Source organism: Nothobranchius furzeri, chromosome 5 (genome assembly GCF_043380555.1).
Source record: "Nothobranchius furzeri strain GRZ-AD chromosome 5, NfurGRZ-RIMD1, whole genome shotgun sequence".
NCBI classification, from domain to species: Eukaryota; Metazoa; Chordata; class Actinopteri; order Cyprinodontiformes; family Nothobranchiidae; genus Nothobranchius; species Nothobranchius furzeri.
Window position 1 is genome coordinate 57,717,870 of NC_091745.1, and position 19,812 is coordinate 57,737,681.

A 19,812-nucleotide genomic window follows, 5' to 3' on the forward strand; every position below is an offset into this window, starting at 1 on the left:
CTGTTAACCTTTTAGAGAAATCAGTTTTGCTCGTGTTTTAATACCTTTTGTACAAATAAACCCATTTTAAACTCCGCCGCCAGTTCTTATGTTCTCCCCATCCTTCACACTTTTAAACATCTCATGTCGGGGACGTAACATAAATGGGTGCTCGTCCGGGATATTTAATAACAACAGACCGTGAAGGAATGTACAAATCCCCTGGTGGTGGTAATTTTAATGGTGTTTGTTTGTTTTAAAGGTTTTAAGCTTCAGATGACTTGGATGACTGGCGGGTGCATCTGGAGGCCCCGCCCCCGCAGGAGGTTCCAGCCAAACCTTACAGAAGTGGACCCAGAGATGACCCCTACAGGCAGGCCCAGATGTTGTACCTAGTGGGTTAGTGTTGGTGATTCACTTCACCATCTCGGGAGCACCCCAGGAAGGGCTGTGGCTAACCCAATCCCTTTGCTGGTTTGAATGTGCCTTGGCACATGTGCTTAATCTGCCCGCCCGCAAAGTGCACGAAGAGTAGGGATTTTTAAATGGCCTGTTCTGTTTTTATCTGGGTATCTCCTGTTTTAATCCTCCAGTGTCTTCGTCGTCCTTCGAGAGTCTTCGCCCCCGTCCTTCGAGAGTCTTCGCCCCCGTCCTTCGAGAGTCTTCGCCCCCGTCCTTCGAGAGTCTTCGCCCCTTGAGAGTCTTCGATGCCCCCCCTCCCTTGAGAGTCTTCGATGCCCCCCCCGCCCTTGAGATTCTTCGATGCCCCCCCGCCCTTGAGAGTCTTCGATGCCCCCCCCGCCCTTGAGAGTCTTCGATGCCCCCTTCGCCCTTGAGAGTCTTCGATGCCCCCTTCGCCCTTGAGAGTCTTCGATGCCCCCTTCGCCCTTGAGAGTCTTCGATGCCCCCCCGCCCTTGAGAGTCTTCGATGCCCCCTTCGCCCTTGAGAGTCTTCGATGCCCCCTTCGCCCTTGAGAGTCTTCGATGCCCCCTTCGCCCTTGAGAGTCTTCGATGCCCCCTTCGCCCTTGAGAGTCTTCGATGCCCCCCCCGCCCTTGAGAGTCTTCGATGCCCCCCCCGCCCTTGAGAGTCTTCGATGCCCCCTTCGCCCTTGAGAGTCTTCGATGCCCCCTTCGCCCTTGAGAGTCTTCGATGCCCCCTTCGCCCTTGAGAGTCTTCGATGCCCCCTTCGCCCTTGAGAGTCTTCGATGCCCCCCCGCCCTTGAGAGTCTTCGATGCCCCCTTCGCCCTTGAGAGTCTTCGATGCCCCCTTCGCCCTTGAGAGTCTTCGATGCCCCCTTCGCCCTTGAGAGTCTTCGATGCCCCCTTCGCCCTTGAGAGTCTTCGATGCCCCCTTCGCCCTTGAGAGTCTTCGATGCCCCCTTCGCCCTTGAGAGTCTTCGATGCCCCCTTCGCCCTTGAGAGTCTTCGATGCCCCCCCCGCCCTTGAGAGTCTTCGATGCCCCCCCCCCCGCCCTTGAGAGTCTTCGATGCCCCCTTCGCCCTTGAGAGTCTTCGATGCCCCCTTCGCCCTTGAGTCTTTTTCGACCCCCCCCCCCCCCCCGTCCTCCAGTGTTTTTAAGAAAAAGTTTTAAAAGTTGGTGTTGTGGTGTTACTAACTTTTATCCTTTTTCTTGTTTATGTGTGGGGGTGTTACGGCTGCCAGCCTGACCAGTGGAGAGAAGCAGCAGAATCACCAAGTCCTGCTGAATCAGCCTGACACCGCTCCTCCTCCTCCTCTCTCCCAGGCTGGTGAGGAGCACAGCTGAGAGGAATCAACCTAATGAGCAAACACCTGCATAAAAGGGCTGTGCCTTCAGTAGTCTGGGAGGCAGCAGTGCAGGGGTTCTGCTGTCCTCCTGGTTTTGTGTAGTTTTAACCCCTGTTCGTTTGGATTTGTTTGAGTTTTGGAACTTTTGTAATTTTTAACTCTTAAGGAGAAATTGTGAACGATCCAGTGGGATCTTTTGTGTGTGTGGGTTTTAAGGTTAACTTTGTCTGTGGCTATTTTACTGACCTCGGTTTTAAACACCTTCCGTTGTGGTAAAGCTTTTAAGATAAGTTTTTACCAGGTGTTTTAGTCAGTAGAATGTTTTTAGACTTTTATCAACTTCAGGATCTTAAAACACCTTCGTTGTGGTAAAACTTTTAAAATAAGATTTTACCAGGTGTTTTATAGTTGATAATGTGCTTTGTACTGTTAACCTTTTAGAGAAATCAGTTTTGCTCGTGTTTTAATACCTTTTGTACAAATAAACCCATTTTAAACTCCGCCGCCAGTTCTTATGTTCTCCCCATCCTTCACACTTTTAAACATCTCATGTCGGGGACGTAACAATATTAATGCTACAGAAATGTTCTGTAGGCCTGGGCTAGAAGGCAATGTTAAAGGTGCATGCTACCACTCACTATTTTTGGAGTTTTCAACTCAAGCCTTTTGTCGACAATGTAAAGTCAATTTAAACTGGAACTGAGTAGGGTGGCACCTGGGGTGGGCCGGCTGCCGGCCAATCAGATTCTAAGGGTGGCATGTGCTACCCCAGGCCACTCCCTGGACACGCATCTGGCCCAGCTGCCCCAGGGAACGGGAACAGACAGCCACCTGCTATTCTCGGCCAGGAGAGAGGAGAAGCTGGGCAAGATTCTTGTGCAGCCCCACTAACATGTTTGACCAAGCAGTTAAATGGCGCCGCATTTTCCCCATTCAACCAGCAAAATAAAGTACAAAAATATAAATTTGCTTGCTGATAAAAAGACGCAGAAACTGCTTGGATGGTCTGTTAGTAACCACAGCTTGCCCTTTTGTCCAACTAATTCCAAGATTAACATCCAAACACGAACACAAACACACAGAAAAAAACTAACGTTTAGAGAGTCAAAATGGCCAAACATCTATTAACGTGAGGCAGAGACCTTGCTCCAGAGCTTGCATCACGTGGAAGCTCATTAATTATTCAAATTTTTAAGCCTTAAATTCCACTTGAACAGAAAAGTTCCCCAAAAAAATTCACCCCCTTCAGAGTTGTCATTAATGTAAACTAGATCTATTAAACCTAAAATGTTTTTTTGACCCAGACTGTAAACATGTTTATTTCTGCTGTGAAATTGGCATTTATAACATGGGAGTCAATGAGGATTTGCTCAATTTTGCTGCTAGACCCTAGCGGATGAGGGTGGGACTCCAATTTTTCTACTTCATTGTTGGCTTCTAATTTGCTGCAGAATTAAGGGGGCGTGGGTCCCCCCAATGAAAAATCTAAAAAAAAATCATCATTAGCTTGCACATCTCCTATCATGAAGTCTTAAGCATTAAACATTATCCGTGTTAAATTGCAACTATTTTAATTTAAATTAGTAAAATAAAATAATGTCATGTTTAATTTTTCTCCAAAAGCAGCTGAATGACATTCTCCCTGAGATAATCCTGACTAATGCTCTGTGACGCCTTTAGGCCAAAGAGCGTTATTAAGTTCATGATGGGAAAAAGTTAGATTTATAAGTAAATAGTACAGGTGAATTCATGATAAAATGTTAAAATGTTTTAGGCTTCGAAAACGGATCAAAGGGAGACATTGCTGTAACAATCTTTGTTATACTGTCTGTGTGAAACTCGACAGAGTGAGTGCTCTCAAGTCAGACCTATCACTGACGTACTTCCTTTTCCTCTGCTGCAGTGTGTTTAAATTTAGCCAGAAACAGAAAAATCAGATAATGAACATGCGGGTTTTGTTTTATACGTTAGAGCACATTTAAAGTCTGTAAGTATCGATTTGTTAAGGGAATGTTTGGACGTGACGTGTGAAACTTACTTAGTTTATAAAATGCATGCAGCGTGAGCGTACACATGCTAAGCTAGGTTAAATGCTAAGACATTCAATTCAATTCAAAGATACTTTATTAATCCCAGAGGGAAATTAGAGTTTCAGTACACACATTTCAGAGATCAGACATACATAGGCAAAGACACATGACAAGTATTGGTGACTGTGGTCATTCGCAAACCTGAGTCACATTACCTTAATAGATATCAGAGTGGTTACATGAAGACTGGTTCAGGTGGAGGGAAAAAAGGCACTTCAGAGTTACCCTCCACAGGTAGGGCAGCTTTGCTATGCAAAAAAACACCTCAGACAGAAATGCAACAGACTTCAGATATCACACAACATAAGTGTCCACTAGGTGGGGTGGTGGGTTTGGGAATCTCCACACGTCAGTGGCTGCAGCCACGATAAGCAGTACACGTCACCTCAGTCTGGACAGGGGAAGGAGGTGGTTGGGGTTTGGAGGGCACAGTGGCTCCTGGAACGATTCAGCAGCCTTCACAGCCAGCAGTCCTGCCCAGGCTGGGATAGGGAGACAGAGTTGCCTTAGTGACGGCAGCATTCCACATTTCTTCTGAGGGGGGAAGTATTCTTTGCAGCCTCACAGGCTCAAGGGCACCAGATTCGGATTAGAAATTGTTTTGGGGCCAGACATATAATTTCCTCTCTGTCTTAAAGTTCCGTTGGTCTTCAACCTCTCAAAATCCCAACAATGGCGTAAATTAATCTATCCCAATCCATGCTGATTCGTCCACTTGCTCCTTGAAGGCATCCATCTTTTGTGCCAACGCATGAATCTCAGCCAAAGTTCCAAGCTTACGACTTATCTTGACAATTATGAGTCTGTGAATTCACATCGCGGTGTAATCCATCCCTGAGCTCGGGGAGAGCGCTAATATTCCTCGACAACTCATTAATTTTCCGGTAAGCCAATAGACCTCTTAGGTCAAACAGCAGGAAACCTGACACCAACACCAAAAATATCCAGACTTCAGAATCCTCTACAGACAGTTGAGAGAGGCAAATCAGGTTCCACTATTTCCAGGAGTCCATGATATGCCCAGCTGGCTCTGTCCCAGAGGGGCACCTGGTAGCCCCTTCTCCCGTTCTCATCGTTGAAAAAATGTTGCCAATTTCATTAAGTGACCAACTGACCAGGTCCATTTTAGTAATTTCAGTTTCCAGTTTCCAGAAAAAAAATGCAGAAGCAGCCGTACACCCAGAGACAGACAAAGAGCATTGGGATAAGCATCTGTACTCTCCAAGAGCCAGAAGAAGAATAATAGTGTGTAATAGTCAGTGATGTATATTTTCCGTTTCTGTATATTGTAGTTACAGTGATAAAACATTTAGAAAAAGCAAGCCTTGGGTGAAAATTCTTGTGTTTGTTTTAGTTGCTTTACCAGCTTGTTAGCTACACGTAGCTTTGTGCTCTAAGGACAGCAGATCATCTACACTCGGCAAATTATTTTATTCACAAGTTGTGCCAAATAAAACTAATATATTTCAAAAACGAAACGTCAAATCTGTTATATTTTGGCATTTTGAGAGCGAGGAGATGAAGCCAAAAAAAGTGATGTGTAGTATGTGCATGGTTGTAAAATTTGGGTCACCAATGAAGTAAAATCAATACCGATATTTTCCTATATCACATTTTAAGGCCAATATTGGTCGATAATATTGGTAGACCAATGATGTTGGACATCCCAGACAGACAGACATACAGACAGACAGACAGACAGACAGACAGACAGACAGATAGACAGATAGATAGATAGATAGATAGATAGATAGATAGATAGATAGATAGATAGATAGATAGATAGATAGATAGATAGATACCGTAAATTCTCTAATACAGGCCCGGGCCTGTATTTGACTCAAGCTCATCAAGCTCCAGGCCTTTATTGGAAGGAGGGCCAGTATTAGAGGCAGGCCTCTATTTCTATTTGAGCAAAATGAACTAATGGTTCGCTGGAGTTTTTGACAATTAAAAGTGCGCCCACATTTTCAAAGTTAAACAAATTTCTTTTAACAACGGTAGTTCCTGCTTCAGCCCTCTCCCCCCTCCCCCTGCGCAGCGGCCGCAAACTCACTGATGCGCCTGCAGCTTCTCGGAGTTCCTGCTGCTCTAAACATTAAAATAATTATTTCATTTTCTGTTCCTCACTTCTGATGACCTTCAATGGTGTCTGTTTGTTGCAACAGCAGGTACAAAAACTAACTTGTTTTTATTTGACTATTTTTCTGTCCTGTCTGTTTATTATCTTCCTGCATCTCCTCTCAATCCTAAAGAGAAACTGCTACCTGGGTTCATATATATTCACCTCATGAGTTACCTTTGAACTGCAGTTCTAAAAGATCTACCGACCGCTAAAACAGCGGAGCGCTTGCTGTTTGGCGGCTGTATCAGTGATCAGTGCGTCGGAGGACAAGGTGATGCGCGCAGCGTCCCGCTCCACAGCATGCAGCGAAACACATCAGGTGCAAATAAAAGACAGAAAACATTAAAGGAAATGAACTGACATGAACGATCGCGTGTTAAATTAGTTTTTGAGGTGGCGACACCTGATTGTTACTGTGGCCGTGCTCAGGAGGCAGATCTACCGACCGCGAAAACAGCTGAGCGCTCCCTGCTGTGATCTGTGAGTCGGAGGACAAGTTGATGCGCCCCGCTCCACAGCAGCGATACACATCAGGCGCAAATAAAAGACAGAAAACATTAAAGGAAATGAACCGACATGAACGATCGCGTGTCAGTACCTACGGTCTGGCACTTGAGTTTTACCCCCCAAAAGAGAATGTGATCATACGATAATTCAATAGGGAGCGTGGTTTCACAGACGCGGAAGTGATAGCGTCGGTGAAACGCCGGCTGATCTAGGAAACCCCCGAGCGTTCGAGCGTCAACGAAGTGACACGGAAATGCCGGGCTTTCCAGAAGTAAGTAAGATAACTTACTATGAGCTGATAGTTCGTTGGATTGATCGGTAGGTTGGAAACTCTGATTGTGAATCTGAAGAAACGATGACTGAGTGGTGAGCTGGAAAGGCGATTCCGTTTATAGCCGCGGTTTGTGACGTAGGTGCGACGTGAAGGGAATCCCCGCGAGGGGCATGCTGGGAGTCCCTACTTCGCAGATTTTCACCTATCGCGGCCAGGTCTGGAACGCATCTACCGCGATAAACGAGGGATTACTGTAGTTCATACACCCCCTACTGCTGCTCCCCAGACTGTTCTGCAGCATAATCAGCACGTTCTCTTTGAACTTGATAGTGTAATGACCTGGCTGGGGTTGTAAGCCAGGTGCATTCTGGGTATTGTGTTATGTGTGTTTCCTATCGTTCTGCTAGTTCCTATGTGTTGATTTGCGTGTTGTGTGAGTGTTATGTAAGCCACAGGGAAGGTGATGTGTGTTCTGTGGAGCGGGTTGAATTAGCATGGTTAACTGACACCGTGACTCTGTGTGGTAGGAGCGTGATAGAGGATGGTGTCTGTAGCGTTACAAAGCATTGAAGAAAAAGCCTAAAATAGGTCTGCGTGAACCTCTACTGCCTCCTGCTGGTTGATTTGGGGACTACAACCCTGCTGCTGGGACGCTCGTACTTGCTTGTTACCACATTCCATCCGGCCACAATAAGAGACCGGCCATTATTTGCCTCCGCTGACTCCCACACCGGCCAGAGTTGGAGACCCGGCCTTTAATTGAATACCGGCCTGTATTAGAGGATTTATGAATACCAGCCTGTATTAGAGGATTTAGATAGATAGATAGATAGATAGATAGATAGATAGATAGATAGATAGATAGATAGATAGATAGATGATAGATAGATCTCTGTGAAACATCCACCAACCCAACCACCTCCACCTCCCTTACTGGTTCATCAACTTGAAAGGGACTTAGAGGGGAGCTGACACTCTCCAGGGGCTGCTAGGGTCTGTGGGTTTAACAAAGCCAGGTACTGATGAGGGCTGACAGCTACGCTCTGCTTAGAATGCTGAGATAATTGATAAATAAATGGCATGAATGATGAGACTATAGTGAGGGAAGCTACAAGGGCAGGATCAGCAATTCAAATCCCTTCTTCTGACTGCCTGAGAGTGGTTCACCAGGTGCCGTTGATGTCACTATCTCTCTTTTTCACATCAAGCTGCCACACACGGTTGCTCGCTCATCACTGCTTCATTCCCCTCCTCTACATTGTGAATACATTCATGTACTGTTATACATAGCAAATAGTAACAGAAAGAAAGTATTTCACACCACAGTCAGCTTTACACTCATCTGGGCAAGGGAAGCAAATGCAATTGTACACAGCCCTACACACACACACACACACACACACACACACACACACACACACACACACACACACACACACACACACACACACACACACACACACACACACACACACACACACACACACACACAGCAGGAAAAACTTGAAAAATAGCCCATCAGTCAGGCAATGCAATCACCCAAAGCAAATATAGCCTACCTGCAATGTTTTCACACACAGCTAAACAGTCACTCAAATTACCTTCTGTGGCTGACCAGCAGAGCATACACAAACAGCTTCACATGACCTTTCCATCATGCACACTCCCCAAGGACAGTTCCCCCATTAATCTGGAAACAGCCACCGGCTATCGTCTGTCCTCCACGAAAGGGAATCTTTAAAGGAACACACTTTATTTTCAAAGTACAACTAATAAAATATAGCATATTTATTCTAAGGTTCTAAATCTTTACATATATGTTGAATACAGGCAGCATGCAAATGATTTCTATTCGTTTATCTGAGGAGTTGAGCAGCTAGAAACAGCCCCTTTCTACTTACAACTGAAGGAGAGGTGCAGAAAATCCAAGAACGTTCTCCAAGAACGTCTTTTGCATAGAAAGAAACGACCTGAATCATCACCATTCGCCTAAGTATGTATGTGACCAGTGAGAAAAAACTGAGTGCCAGGAGGAAACCACAACTTGCATTAAAATGCACCAGAGCAAAAGACGCAACCTCCCTAGACACAACCACTACAATTTAATCACACTGCAATGATCATCCAAACACTCCTCAACATTTAGCATTCATTCAAACATCTGCTGCATAAACATTACTGTAGTAAGATTTATATTATAATACAGATTTTTATGATCAATTGTTTAGCAGCTACAGCTTAAAATAGTGTAAACACGAAAACACAGACAAAAAGCTTTTTCAAGCCATCTGAAAACTAAGACAGAACTGTTACTCTGAGTTTTAAACTTCATTTTCTAAATCGCCTCATAGTTTCATTGAAATATACTGCATACGTGTTGTACTAGAACTCAATCATCACTGAACAATCAGGTAAAGCACATGAAATCTAGAACAGTCTTAAAGAGGCATATTATTGAACTCACCTTTTGTATCTGTGTGTGCTGCCATGTGGGTCTCTATTGCCTCTATAAACACTCCAAACATGAAATTAAAACATCTATCCATGTTCTTTCAGTGCTTGGTTTCAGGAGTTATGTGGCTAAATCTTCAAGTAGTCCCCATTTGTGATGTCACAGAGAAATTAGCATTGAACCACCTCTCATATCAAAGAGAGAGGCTGCTGCTGGAGGAGCAGCAGCTCTACTCCAAGTCCCTCCCAGATATCAGAGCTACACGGCTTATGGACCTTTTGCACTAACATCACCTGATCATGTGGGTACGTCATGGTGAATGTCATAGGAAGTTACTGGAGTATTAAAAATATACTTTGCAGTTGTGGCATGCTTTTAGCATCCCCTAGTGTCTAGTTAGTAAAACCAAAAGTGAAACTTATCTCCTTGGTTGTGAGTACGTCTTTTTTTACACCTTAATCTAACAGCTGAAATGTCTCCTCAGCCTTCATTAGTCTCTACAGGAGCGGTTCATCACTAAATCAAACAAATCAGCCGTGCTCACATTTTAAGCATGCAGGAAATATGCTGAAAGCAGACTGCAGTTCCAGGCATGTCAGCTCCACTTTACGAAATCTAACAGAGACCAGACCAACACTCTAAAGTTGCAAGTGTGCTATTCTGGCCACAGAGACCAGTGGGAGACATTTCACAAGGACAAGATGTCTCTTGATGACACAGCGACAGAGCCCTAAAACAGCTAATTTTGTAAAGTACTGAAACTGTAAAGACTAAAACTGCTGAAATTGCTTTAAACGAGAATAATTTTATGCAAAGAACTTCAAAAACATGCTTAGAAAATATAACTATTATAACGTTAGAAAATAAGTCATAATTTGGCATACTTCTTACATTAAAATAGACAAACAGTATACTGCCCAGAATTTAAAAGTAAGTTGGAATTAAATCTTTTGAATATCCAACAGGAGACAAAATACCCCAAACAATTGTCAAAGTTGCTTCTAGTACCTCATTTATGTCACTATGGTAACTGCACAACTTTGTATTTTACCCCCTTTGTGCACAAAGAAAGAAACTTTGTCTAAGAATGTCGTCTTATTTTTTTTTAAAGTTTTTGAGATAATGAAGAGTCGTTGGGATTTTGGATGTATGTACTCCAATCTCCTACCAGTCCTACAGCAGTGAGACATTCTGTAGGAAACTATACCAACGTTCGTGTTGTGATGCATAAACTTTATGAGAAGTATTTGTGAGTGAATTAACGTTGATTTCACACACTGAAAAGTTCAGAGTTTGAATGCTAAAACATGACATCATCATATTCTACATTTGAATCTTTTGTAGAAAAATCCCCCAAATCCTCCAAATTATTCAGTGATTGCCTTGAAATCTGTAAAAATATAAAAACACCAGTGGTGTCACATCAGGTCTAACTTTCAATGACTCGCTCAAACTGAATGAATTTTAACTATGAATTCTATGGAACTAGGATTGGGACAATATTATATTTAACTTGTACCATGTTTTGTAACTGTGACTTGTTTTGTAGCATATGATTCTTGTTTTGTAACATGTAACTTTCGTTTTGTAACACATAACTTTAGTTTTGTAGCAAGTAATTCTCATTTTGTAACATGTAACTTCGGTACATAACAAGAAACTTTTATTTTGTAAAAAAAAATCAATGTACAAGTTTCAAATCACAACTTTCAACACACAAATCTCAGTTTACAGTTACAAATCTCCCAATTCTAGCATGCTTCCCAAAGAACCTAAGACAGGCTTTGTCTGACCAGCCAATCGTGAGCCTTGGATTCCTGTCAAAGCCAATTCCTGTTGGAAGAAAGCTAGAATTGGGACAAAATGTTTTGTGTTTATAGACTTGAGTTTTGTAACTGTAGACTGAGATTTGTGTGTTGAAAGTTGTGATTTGAAACTTGTACATTGATTTTTTCTGCAAATTACAAAATAAAAGTTTCATGCTATGTACTGAAGTTACATGCTACAAAATGAGAATTACACGCTACAAAATGAAAGTTACGTGTTACAAAACATGGTACAAGTTAAATATAATATTGTCCCAATTCTAGTTCCATAGAGGTCTACCTGATAATTAGGCCAAATCCAGCTAAAACCCATTGTTGTATTGATTGCAAATGGAATAATGGAATCAATACTTTGAAAGAAACATATGATTAACAAACGGCTAACATTGAGGGTACTGTTGTTAAGAGCTCATGCAATGGCACACTTAATGTTAGGATAAAACACACAATTTCAGAGACTATCAACACCAGAGTAACTGTTAAAACCGAAATCACAATGTGTTTCAGTCCTAATACTCTATAAGTACACATACAAACAAATATTTTCAAATACATATTTTTGGGAAAGGCAAATCAGTTTAATTTCAAATTATTTGATGTCTTCAACTATGGGAGGACCAATAAAAAATATTTGTTATTGCTCAGTATATAGATTTATCATACATACCCATTGGTGTTCCAACACCGTAGGCTTTAGAGTCAATAAGGCCTCCGATCTGTGTAAGGTTGCAGTTACGCTGTGTTACAAACTCAATGGTGGTGGACTCCATGAGGAACGCGTAGTCTGAGGTGAGCACACGGTGAATGCCTTCATCAATGTTCTTTACCATCACTGAGTGCCTCCGACTGCTCATGAACTCCCACATCTTATCGTAGGTAGATATCTTTGTTTTCTGCCAGGAGACAAAACATAAAGTAACTCAGAGGGAGCAAGGAGAAAATGACAAGCAAAGTTTCTTATTTAATGCTGCCATTGCATTCAGCCTAAAACAATTTATAACACTTCACATTTATGTGTATAACTTTATTGTGGGTCCAGCTGCAATAATTACTATCCATCTGGTTAAATCAGCAAAGCTGAAAGGTAGAGGATAGTCTCAATAATATGAGCTAAAGATCACCGGGGATGAGTCGGTATGAAAATATGGTCATTTTTAATGTTCATCTCTATCTACAGATTATTCTCTATAGACAGAGGCAGCATCATCAGTGTCTTTCCACACCTGTAATTGCTGAGTGCCTTTCTTCCCAGGAGAGATGACTTGAAGGCATTTTTGAAAGCATTTGAAACCTAATTAGGTCACATCTTCAAGGTCCCGCCCGCCATTATTGTGTGTAATGACTTTTTGTGGCTGGTCGATATTTTAGATCAACTGGGTGATTTGCAGAGTGCCTATCAGAATCTTCTGGAGTCACCCTTGACAAATCAGGTGATTGAGCATGCAAGCTTCAGACTACTGATAAGGCAAGAGCAGTGGCTGTGAATACATGGAGAGAAATCTAACCACCAGGCAGAGAATCAAGGTGGGCTGTTAGAACCTCTACATGCCGATTCAGAGATTTGATCCATCAGTGAGCTAATACTAAACCAAATTAGCAAAACACAGAAACAATCTTTCTAAAGGTTTGTCAAATATCTCTCTTATTTTTATTTTATCAGCATGAATTTAGTCTCACATTGTAATTTCTTTCCAAAATTGAGTTAACAGCTTTAATAATCATTTTATTATTAAAAAAAACCATAAAGTAGTCTTGTTTTCTGATAATTAGAGGTTTGGTTTCAGGGAGTTTTGAGTTTAAAACTGTAGGGGTTTCTCTGTTACTGGCTAACTCATAGACAGTATATCCTTAAATAGAATAAATGAAACACAATCAATGACTCATTGTTGGACATAGAAACAAACATTATGCAGTAAAATCCATGTTCAAGCTCTTCCATTTCAAATGTGAAAATAAATAAGACTTTGGCAATCTGGTGGGAATATCTTCAAATGAATTCCCTTGTGGACTTACACCGTAGGGGATCCAGAAGCTAACACGGAAGTGACCAAGCACAACTTCAAATCAAATTTTTCATCTAGGTCAGCTCAACCCCAAGAATGTCATTTTCCATAGTCTGGAATTCCTGAAAACTTATTACTAGTAGATGAGATGTTCACTGTGAATGAAAAACTCAGCTGCTGCCACTCACCAATTCTGAAAAGCATGGTGCTCACCACGCGTGATTGCAAAAGTCCACACACAATAAAATGCAAGGAGAAATATGGCAGCGTGTTTACAAAAAAGGCCTGTAGTTTATTTTCTGTTTTGTTTACAATGGCTACAGGGGTATCATCAGGAAAGGATGTATGTTTACCTTCATGTGATTTTCATTTTGAAAGTTTCTGGATGTTTTACACTGCTTTGTGTTTGACTTCCTGTCTGACCCGATCCAAACTGCAGAGTTTGGGAACATAGAGTGTAAAAAATAGACTCAAAACGTAATGATGCATCCCTTTGCTTCTGAGCAAACGTTACACATTTCTGCCAGTGGAAAGGAACTCATCCACTATAACGATGGCTAATTGTGTTGTATGTTTTATGGTCGTTTCGCGACATTTTCACATCTGGTGGAAAGAAGTGGTAAGCTTATGCTTTGTCTTTAGAACAATTAGAAGCAGCTGGTCAGCTGACCTGAGGTAACTCGAGGAGATACATGGGTGTAGCAGGTTGGACAGGTAAGGCTGGCAAGGCCATTACAATATTCTGTCAGGAACCGAGTTCAGAAGACCCGTGAAGACGCCAACACAGTAAAAATATATAAAAAAAGTCTTTATTTAATGCAGAGGTACCTGGAGGGCAAGGCTGAGGCAGGTTCAGAGGCAGGCTAAGGTCAAAGTGGCAGGCAGAAAGCAAGGCAGGGGTCAGGCAAAAAACAAGGTCCAAAGGCAAAGATCAGGCAGGGTGGATAGCTGGAGAACTACTGACAAGGCTGTAATAATCTGGCACCGGTTGACTGGATGGCTGGCTCTTTTATAGCAGGGGAAGCAGGTGTATGGGATGAGGCTGATTACAGGAGCAGGTGGAATGAATGGAGCTGATTGAAGCTGACAGAGGTTGCTGGGGAAAACAGGGCTTGGCTGGAGCTTGGTGAGAGGACAAGGTGAGCTGAATGAGGAGGAAATGATAAGGCAGATGAGGGTAAAGGATGGGAGTCATGACAGAACCCCCCCTCTCAAGGGCGGATACCAGACGCCCACAGGAAACCAGAGTAGGGCGGGAGGAGGGGGACCAGGAAGGAGGGCCAGAGCAGGGCGGGAGGAGGGGGACCAGGAAGGAGGGCCAGAAGGGTCTGGGGGGCCGGCGACGGGGAAACAGGAGCCGGGACCGTAGGAGCCTGGGGGGCCGGCGACGGGGAACCAGGAGCCGGGACCGTAGGAGCCTGGGGGGACGGCGACGGGGAACCAGGAGCCTGGACCGTGGGAGCCTGGGGGGCCGGCGACGGGGAACCAGGAGCCGGGACTGTAGGAGTGTGGTGACAGAGGACACTGGCGGACGAGGACTACGAGGGGACACTGGACCTGGACTACGACTAAGAGGGGACACTGGACTACGACTAAGAGGGGAAACTGGACTACGACTAAGAGGGGAAACTGGACTACGACTAAGAGGGGAAACTGGACTACGACTAAGAGGGGAAACTGGACTACGACTAAGAGGGGAAACTGGACTACGACTAAGAGGGGACACAGACACTTGAGACTGGGGAACTTCAGACTGGGGAACTTCAGACTGGGGAACTTCAGACTGGGGAACTTGAGAGCAGGAGGGGTCCTCTTCAGAGCAGGGGCAGGAGAGGTCCTCTTCAGAGCAGGGGCAGGAGAGGTCCTCTTCAGAGCCTGGAGGCGTCGACCCTTGGACTGGTACCCCTTGGACAGGCTGGGCCGGGACCGGGGCCTCTTGGACCTCATCCGTCGAAGCAGGATGCGATGCGTCCTCCGAGACCACCGCCAGAGCAGGATGCGATGCGTCCCGGGACCACCGCCAGAGCAGGATGCGATGCGTCCCCCGGGACCACCGCCAGAGCAGGATGCGATGCGTCCCCCGGGACCACCGCCAGAGCAGGATGCGATGCGTCCCCCGGGACCACCGCCAGAGCAGGATGCGATGCGTCCCCCGAGACCACCGCCAGAGCAGCATGCGATGCGTCCTCCGAGACCACCGCCAGAGCAGGATGCGATGCGTCCCCCAGGACCACCGCCAGAGCAGGATGCGATGCGTCCCCCGGGACCACCACCAGAGCAGGATGCGATGCGTCCTCAGAGACCACCGCCAAAGCAGGATGCGATGCGTCCTCAGAGACCACCGCCAGAGTAGGCTGCGATGCGTCCTCAGAGACCACCGCCAGAGCAGGTTGCGATGCGGGTGGGTGGTGTTTGGACAGGGGTTGCTGGCGACAGTTTCGGCGGCGTCGTCGGGTGGAGGGAGAGACAGTGTCAACAGGGACAGGGGAAAGGCAAAGGAAACCGGATCTGATGGGAGCAGGAGAGTACCGATGCACCGGGACAGACAGAGTGGATACGGATGAGGTGACCTGATGTTCTTGGGGTGTGGAATCGGAGACAGGAACAGGAGACGAGCAACGACCAAAGGTCTCCTGCAGACCCCTGGCAAACTCCCAGAAGGACACAGATCCGGACGGACGCAGAGAAATATAGTCCATTGCCCATACCAGGGCGTCACCACCCAGATTAGATATTATGAACGAGACCTTTTCATGATCTGAGGAAGCCAGGTCCAAACAAAGAGCGCATGCTTCGATATAAGTCCGGCAAGTCTCTGGGTCTCCACAGTATCTGTAATGGAGAGTTTTTGGTGTAGTCCAAGATTCTGCTGGATCCATGTCAGGTCAGATGAAAAGTCGAGAAAAAAAAATAAAAAATAAACTCCCAAGTACTGTGTCGGCGTAGGGTCAGAGTTTGGCCAGATTATTCTGTCAGGAACCGAGTTCAGAAGACCCGTGAAGATGCCAACACAGTAAAAATATATTAAAAAGTCTTTATTTAATGCAGAGGTACCTGGAGGGCAAGGCAGGTTCAGAGGCAGGCTAAGGTCAAGGTGGCAGGCAGAAAGCAAGGCAGGGGTCAGGCAAAAAACAAGGTCCAAAGGCAAAGATCAGGCAGGGTGGATGGCTCGAGAACTACTGACAAGGCTGTAATAATCTGGCACCGGTTGACTGGATGGCTGGTTCTTTTATAGCAGGGGAAGCAGGTGTATGGGATGAGGCTGATTACAGGAGCAGGTGGAATGAATGGAACTGATTGAAGCTGACAGAGGTTGCTGGGGAAAACAGGGCTTGGCTGGAGCTTGGTGAGAGGACAAGGTGAGCTGAATGAGGAGGAAATGATAAGGCAGATGAGGGTAAAGGATGGGAGTCATGACATATTCAAATGTGATTATGAACACTGTGAGTGAGCGCAATGTTTGCTTATACATCAACAGAATCAGAAGTCGGCCACTCAGATTATTCCAGTGATTATTAATGATTAGGGTGTTAGGTGCTTGGACAATGAGATGATAAACTCACGTTTTGGTCAGTTTTATGGATTTTTGTATTTGTCTGACTCCTCCTCCACTGAGGCTGATCCAGAGGCTTTGTTTGATGGCATTGTTATCCCTTATGTGAGTTCGAAACTGGTTGAGAGTCTAGAATCTATGATATTTCAGTTACCATGATTGCTTCACTATGCAAAGCAGCAAATCTACAGGACCGGATTTCTTTCTGGCAGAGTTCTGTAAGACATTTTCAGGACTACTCTCACCATTATTGTAGTTGGTCTTTAATGAATCTTCAGATGCTACATTGCATCTACTGTCTATGTGTCAAGCTGTTATTTGTGTGCTATTATCTGTCTGAATATTCCTTCTCTGTGGCTGTTTCCAAGTTCGGTCCTCCACCATCTCCCCCACCCATGGTGACCCGCAAGGTTCTGTGCTGGGGCCTCTACTGTTCCTCCTTTTTATGCTTCCTCTTCAGCACACCCTGAGATCCTTTAAAGGAATCTTCTACTATCTTTATGCAGATGAAATCCAACCGTACATCTTCTTTAAGCCCCATGAGATGTCTAAGCTGAAGCTGTTACACTCCTACTTAGACTATAAAATCTGGATGGCTGGAAACTTTCTTTTTCATCTTGTTCTACTTCTGAAAAAAGAACAGAAACCCCTTATGCTTCAGTTCTTACAGGCAGGTGTCACTTTTGAATGCAGATGCTAACGTTCTCGTGAAGCTCTTGGCTTGGCGCTTTGAGATTGTGCTCCCTATAGTTGTTTTACCTGAAACAGACCATGCTTGTGAAGCAGCAGTCCTTTCCTAAAGTCATAAGCCTATTTAATGTGGTGTAGACACCTGCTCTGCAGTGTGCCATGAGGACCAGGTTTGGGAGACACTGATTTAGAGGGAAAACTCACAGGATCTATTCCAGTCAAAAAGATCACTGATAAGTTAAAATATCTGTGTATTTTGATCACATGTAACTTTAAAGGTCTTAATGGGACCGACCGATTATACCCTCTGCTAGCTACACTTAAACGGGATATTTTCCAATGGGAATCCTTGTCTTATCTAAGGTGAGACCAACTATATCTGGTCGGAACGTCTCAACCTCACACATCAACTCAGGCTCCTTCCCCATCAGACAAGTGATATTCCACATGCCACGAGCCAGCTTCTGTGGCCGTGGATCAGAAGGCCAAGGTCCTCGCCTTCAGCTACCACCCATCTCACATTGCACCCGACCCCCAACCTCAAGGCCTGGCTCCAAAGGGGGACCCTAGTGATATGGTCTTTGGGCTGCACTTTGTCTGATCCTTCACCTAGGACCTGTTTGCCATGGGTGACCCAGAGGCATAAAGCCTCAGACAAGTTAGCTTCTAGGAATCATTAGGACACTTAAACTCCTTCATCATGGTATGGTGGCAGCTGATCCACCTGCCCCACATGTTCAAACATGGACAAGTTATTGTTATCTAATGACTTGTACGCCTTTGTAACTGGAATAAACAGAGCCAAACCACACTGTTATTATGTTATTATTTTTGTAATGTCCAGAAATGGTCAGTTTTCACCTACAGATTGACCTACAAACCACCAGTCATCTGCAGACATAAATTCCATTCTCTATGGTGGATTTTACATTCTATCTTCCGACAAGCCCAGAAGGTTCTGCAGCTCTGAACACATGATAACATATTGTCAACAAACTGTTCCCCTTTCAAGGCCTAAGCTTCCCTTATCGCTTCTACAGGATTCCTCATGCCTCTGAATGAATTGAACACTTTTAGAACTCAAGTTAAATAATTAAATAATAATATGGTTGAATGAACAAATGTTATATGAATAGAAATGAAATGTTTTGATTAATCTGTGCTTGAATTACTTAAGTTGAAATGAATATTATTATTACATTGAAATGAATATCATGATGTTATGATCAGTAATGTTTGGTTTAACAAGTGAATCATTATCTACACTCATACACAATGTTCATAAGATTAAAGTTAAAGTAATGTTTTCACACAGATATTTTCTTTCTCACAAATCAGAGCATCCTGTATCTGAAAGAAGGCATGATGTTCTGAGTTTTGTTTGTTAACACCCCTTAACATGGCACAACCCAATTGGCCAAGTAAATCATAATATTAGAATAGAGTTGCTTGCGGGGTGATTCATCATTTCATCATTCCAGCCTTCTGTGAGATTCAGCATTCTGTTAGTTGAGCTAACTCTGACTGGCCATCAGAGGGAAACTCTGCTCACACCGCATCTCTTGACAAGCTTTTGACAAGCTAAAAGCTGCCTACAACTGACACAGCAAAACAGTTCCTTCAGCTATTCAGAAACAACTGCTCCAGACGCAAACTAGTTCCAACCTGTGTGCCTGGCGACATCTCTGGACTGGAGCGTCGGTGCTGCGGTTAATCTACTGAACCTTGGTGCCCAGAGGTAATCCGACCTCTCTGACCTCTGGATCCACAAAGAGGGTCTCCAAAGAAAGGGTGAGGTAGACACACATGATTGCGTCTGATGCCGTTTTGATAAGAACCAACTTCATAGTTCAATGCAAACTAAATTATTTTCACCCAGAACTCAGCTCTTCTAGATACAAGGTTTTGATAAACACACACCATTCAGTCACCATACATCACATCCCATCCACTTAGATTCATCCATCACAGTAGCCTTAGTTAACTTGTCTTTGTTTTTAATTGTTTAGAAAATAAATGTCTTACCTTTTATAAACCTGACTCTGTCTGAATTGATACGAAGTGTGTTTGATCCCTGAAAAAGCAAAGAATCCTAGAATCTTCTGTTTAAACATCCAAAGACCAAGCAGGTTGATATTCTATATTTATATAGAGTATCACAGCTTATTGGTTATAAGTAAAGGTAATATATTAAGCTTAAAAGCAACAATATTTAACCCTACATTTTTTTAAATTATTATACAGTTCATTTGTGTATATTAATTTTAAAGAAAATCTAAGTACTTCTACAAATGCTTGTGCCCAATCTGTGATCGACATCTGTTTGTAAGCAGATGTCCAACACTACTGGTTATGGCTGAGTGGCACTCAAGTAAAATTGCATGGGACTTTATGGGATGGGGGTGGGCTGAGTAAAAAAAAAAAATGACACATTGCCTACAAAATATCATAGATAAGGGTTAGATTATCACTTTAAAGAATTTCTAAAATAGCATGCATACTTTACTCCCCAATCCCACATACAGTGGAGCCCCGGGGGTGG

General features: G+C 44.0%; 1 protein-coding gene across 5 annotated transcripts in view; it reads right to left on the reverse strand.

Moving 5' to 3' along the window:
- Positions 1–19,812, reverse strand: part of grik2 (glutamate receptor, ionotropic, kainate 2) — a 299,000-nt gene that overhangs the window by 40,788 nt on the left and 238,400 nt on the right. For 3 of the 5 annotated variants that reach the window (XM_070550947.1, XM_015949505.3, XM_015949506.3), the window contains one exon: positions 11,692–11,917. The exons of 1 other annotated variant lie outside the window; for it this stretch is intronic. In XM_070550947.1, coding sequence (XP_070407048.1) covers positions 11,692–11,917 — 226 coding nt within the window. The remainder of the gene's footprint in view (positions 1–11,691; positions 11,918–19,812) is intronic. One more of the 5 variants, XM_070550946.1, reaches the window with a different exon arrangement.